The sequence below is a fragment of the Neoarius graeffei genome, chromosome 18, assembly GCF_027579695.1.
Source record: "Neoarius graeffei isolate fNeoGra1 chromosome 18, fNeoGra1.pri, whole genome shotgun sequence".
NCBI classification, from domain to species: domain Eukaryota; kingdom Metazoa; phylum Chordata; class Actinopteri; order Siluriformes; family Ariidae; genus Neoarius; species Neoarius graeffei.
The window spans coordinates 14389932-14393867 of record NC_083586.1 but is presented as its reverse complement, the minus strand read 5'-3'; the positions used below and the strand labels follow the sequence as shown (position 1 = coordinate 14393867).

The following is a 3936-nucleotide window of genomic DNA, read 5'->3' as shown; positions in this document are numbered from 1 at the left end:
GAACTTGCAAATAGATGTTAATACATTTATTTATTTATTGCCAATCTATGGCTTTACATTAAAAAAAAAACAGGATCTGTGTGTATTATTTACTGTCCTTGATATTTTTCATCTGATGGCAGAAAAGACAGAAATCTGATTGAGTCATGAACGAATTATTCATGATGTCAATTACATGTCTTTCAGAAAGGAACACAAACACTGATAGATACATATTGATTAATGAGACAAAGACCTGGTGTGATGCTCAGACCTACTGCCGAGAGAATCACACCGACCTGGTCAGTGTGAGGAACCAAATTGAGAATGAGGAGATCTGGGGAAAGATTCAAAGTTCAAGAAATGAGCCTGCTTGGATTGGTCTGTTTTATGACTCCTGGAAGTGGTCAGATCAGAGTAATTCCTCATTCAGATACTGGAGCTCGAACAAACCCAGTGGAGGTTTGAACTGTGCTGCAGTGTCTGTGTCTGAGCTACACTATTGGAGTGATGTGAACTGCACAGAAAAACTCCCATTCATCTGTCATGAGAGTGAGTTACACGATGGTGTTTCAACAAAGAGCTTTTTTGTTTCGTTTTATTTGGGTTTTTTTAATGATGGTTAATGCTGTATTGGATTGTTATAAACTGTATTCAATACTCTATGTTTTATAAATACAATAGCAAATTAATCTGTGGATAAAACTTACAAGAAACAAAACAATGAAAATGTTTGTATAAAAACAGAGATATGAAAAAAAATACCATTAACCTTCGTTTAAGCTCTTATATCCAGATATATTTGTTGGTTTAATTTTCCTCTGCTAAAAACAGAGAGGAAAAAAAAACAGTGAAACTTTATCTTGCGCTGTAAAAATTCACTTTATCTTTTCTTGAATGTTTGCTTTTTTCAGACAGACTGATCTTGATCAAACAGAATCTGACCTGGCGGGAAGCTCTGAATTACTGCAGGAATCATCATTATGACCTGGTCTCAGTGCGCACTGAGGAGATGCAGCTCTGGGTGAAGGAGGTGGTTCAAGATGCCTCCACTGAACACGTGTGGCTCGGCCTGCGTCACGACTGCGCCCAGCGGATCTGGTTCTGGGTTTTTGGAACCATGGTCTGCTATCAGGACTGGGCCCCGGGGACTGGGACATGGAATGAAGACTGCAGCCATGAGAAGAGAAGTGGAGCAGTTCAGTCTGGAGGACAGCAGCAGTGGATCGACCTGCCTCAGAACTACAAACTCAACTTCATCTGCTCTACCTATGATGGTCAGTCACAATGTTTTTTAGGAATGTGATCTCATAAGCTTTTTCTATATTATAATTAAAATATTTGTCTTTTCTTTGTATGATTGATGAAGAAATGTTTTGAGTGAACATGAAGACTGAAGACAAGCTGTGGTCCACCATCTGTATCAACATCAGATCTACAGTACTGTCTCATTTTATACTCTTATATACATTATTGATATAAATGTATCCTCTTTATCCAGATGTTTCACCAATTTCTTTTTAATATGCTCAGTCAGTTCCACTCTCTCCATACTGCATGATCTTTTCATATTATCAGAGAACGTTATCTATAATATGCTTGCTTTTCTTACGAATAGAGGGTTTATGGGCAAGTAAGGTGAAATCTCTTTGGATTTTTATTCTTCAGTGTGTTTGTTCTGGACATTTTAATTTTTTTCATCTGGGAAACATCCCACATTCAGATCATTTACACCCATGCAGGAAGTTTGGAACACCTCGCCCTGCATACAGTGATGTTAAAATGTTCATTATTGGTGATGGGTATACAGGTGTTAGGTTAAATTTTATTATATGTAGGTTAAATCAAGATATATGTAGACATATGTAAGTTTAGTTAAGAATTCAGCGAATTATTCTGTGTCAAAATTATATTAGTTGACCTTATGTCTCGGCTGGACATTGTTTGGGAACATTTTGTTTATTCTTTGATATGAGAGTGTATTTTGAACAGAGAAGTGTCTGAAGGACCCACCAAGGTCTGTTTTAGTGTTAAATCGACTCACACACACTCTGAAATGGTAGAATTAAAGTTCATGTTTCAGTTGAAACTTGGGTCATAGCTTCATAAAAGCTATGAAATATACTGAAATATATTGAAATATACTATGGTAGTGATCCCGTAATTAATGAATGCATTCCGTGATTAATGTTAGTTTTATAGTTCTAGATTAGTTTCATAATGACATTATAATTATAATTAAGATCTTATGATTCTAAGGGTTTTTAGTTTAAAAGCATTAACCTAATTTAGTTAATTAACCTGTTAGTTGTTTAATTGTTCTCTTTCTTTCAGACATATTCTCATTGTTCTTGTGGTTAAGTTGTTCTTATTTTTTATGTTTATTTTCTTATAACATTCCTTGTTTTAGCATTATTAAAGACATATTGTTATTTGTTATTTTACTTATGTTGATGGAATCAAGATGTAATTTACTGACTGAACACACATTCATGTGTTAAGAATTATTCATGTTAATTTTTAAGATCCTTTCTGTGCAAACTAGTGTCTTTGACCTTCTCCGTAGACTAGACATTATCTATGTTTAACATTCCATACTTATTAGCCAAGACTCTGATATCTATCTGTACCTTACTGTCAGCAAAAATATGTTATTATATTATGATTGATTCAAGATCATTACACACTTCCACATAGATGCACATCCATCACACACACACACACACACACACACACGAAGACAAAACATAAACACAGAGACACTATAAGACGTTTTCAAAAATGTTTTCATTTTGACGAAGTGACTGTGCGAATAAACTGGCATGTGAACTCTCTGGTGTTCCCTTGTCTGTTTCTCTCGACCTGATCATTCTCGTCCTCAGATCTGAGGGGGCTCATGAAGGAATCGGGGTCTCTTTCTGGGTGAACCCAACAGGTGTCATGTGATACATTTTATTGTTTTTTTTGTGCATTTTTTGTGTATCTGGACAAATGAGCTGGAACGGTCAACTTCTCGAGACCAATGCCCTCGTGCCACCTGCAGAATTCTGGGGCGAAAAAACACTGCAAAAAAACAGAGAACCAGAGATCGGTTTCACTGCTGTTTATTCACAGTTTTCTCACCAAAGATGAAATTTTACAGACAACCTTTTATAACAAATTATAATCTCTCTAAATGGCAGCTGTGTTTATGTATTGTCTATCGAATATGTGTGTGTGTGTAAAATGTGTGTGTGTGTGTGAGACCTCAGAGAGGGGTGGGTGTAAGATGTGTGTGTGTGTGGATATCTTGTGCTAAGTCAGCAAATCACATCTTAATTCCAATTCCTTAATTCCATTAATATGTGTGTAAGTGAAAATATATCCTGTATACATTTCAGATGTTCTAACAGATATCAACATTTACCTCATGTTCTGATAGAATGTTCCAAAACACGTCTCGAGCAATGTGTCTAGCTTAGACAGAAGGTCACACAGTAACTTACAAGTTACACAGAATTCAATGCCTTCTAGCTGGCATTCTAACTACAATATTAAGAATAAGTATTAAGAATTACTGCCTTCTTGGTCAAGAATAAATATTTACAATTATTTATCCTTACAAAGGAATGAAACCTTACAATATGTGTGTGTGAATGAAACCTTCAATCATAAGCAAAATAATATTCATATCAGCGATTCAGCAATTTCAGCATTTATGCACGTCAAAGCGCGAAATGTTTTTACGACAATTCTACTATGTTTAGTCTTAGCAAAGAAGTGTGTGTCTTCTCCACTGGAGGAAGGTCAGGTTACACAGGGATAGTTTAAAATCACTGTTATAATAAAGGATCTTAAAAAGCTCTAAAATATTAAATCATAAAGTCTTAACAATCCTAAATCATGTGTAGCTATAAAACTAACTTAAATCATGGCTTTAAATCTAACAATCCCCCCCCCCCCCCCCCCCCCCCCCCC

The 3936-nt window shown here is 35.8% G+C and overlaps 1 protein-coding gene across 1 annotated transcript; it reads left to right on the top strand.

Moving 5' to 3' along the window:
* Positions 1–164: 164 nt before the first annotated feature.
* On the top strand, positions 165–1475 carry LOC132865713 (macrophage mannose receptor 1-like). The gene is made up of 3 exons (XM_060898246.1): positions 165–531; positions 894–1256; positions 1349–1475. The coding sequence occupies exons 1-3, from the start codon at positions 165–167 to the stop codon at positions 1357–1359; spliced, it is 741 nt and encodes a 246-aa protein (XP_060754229.1). The 3' UTR covers positions 1360–1475.
* Positions 1476–3936: the final 2461 nt, after the last annotated feature.

Coding starts and splice junctions, on each gene's coding strand:
- LOC132865713 (XM_060898246.1), top strand. CDS start 165: ATGTCAATTACATGTCTTTCAGAAAGGAACACAAACACTGATAGATAC. Junction 532..893: donor CCCATTCATCTGTCATGAGA/GTGAGTTACACG, acceptor TGCTTTTTTCAG/ACAGACTGATCTTGATCAAA.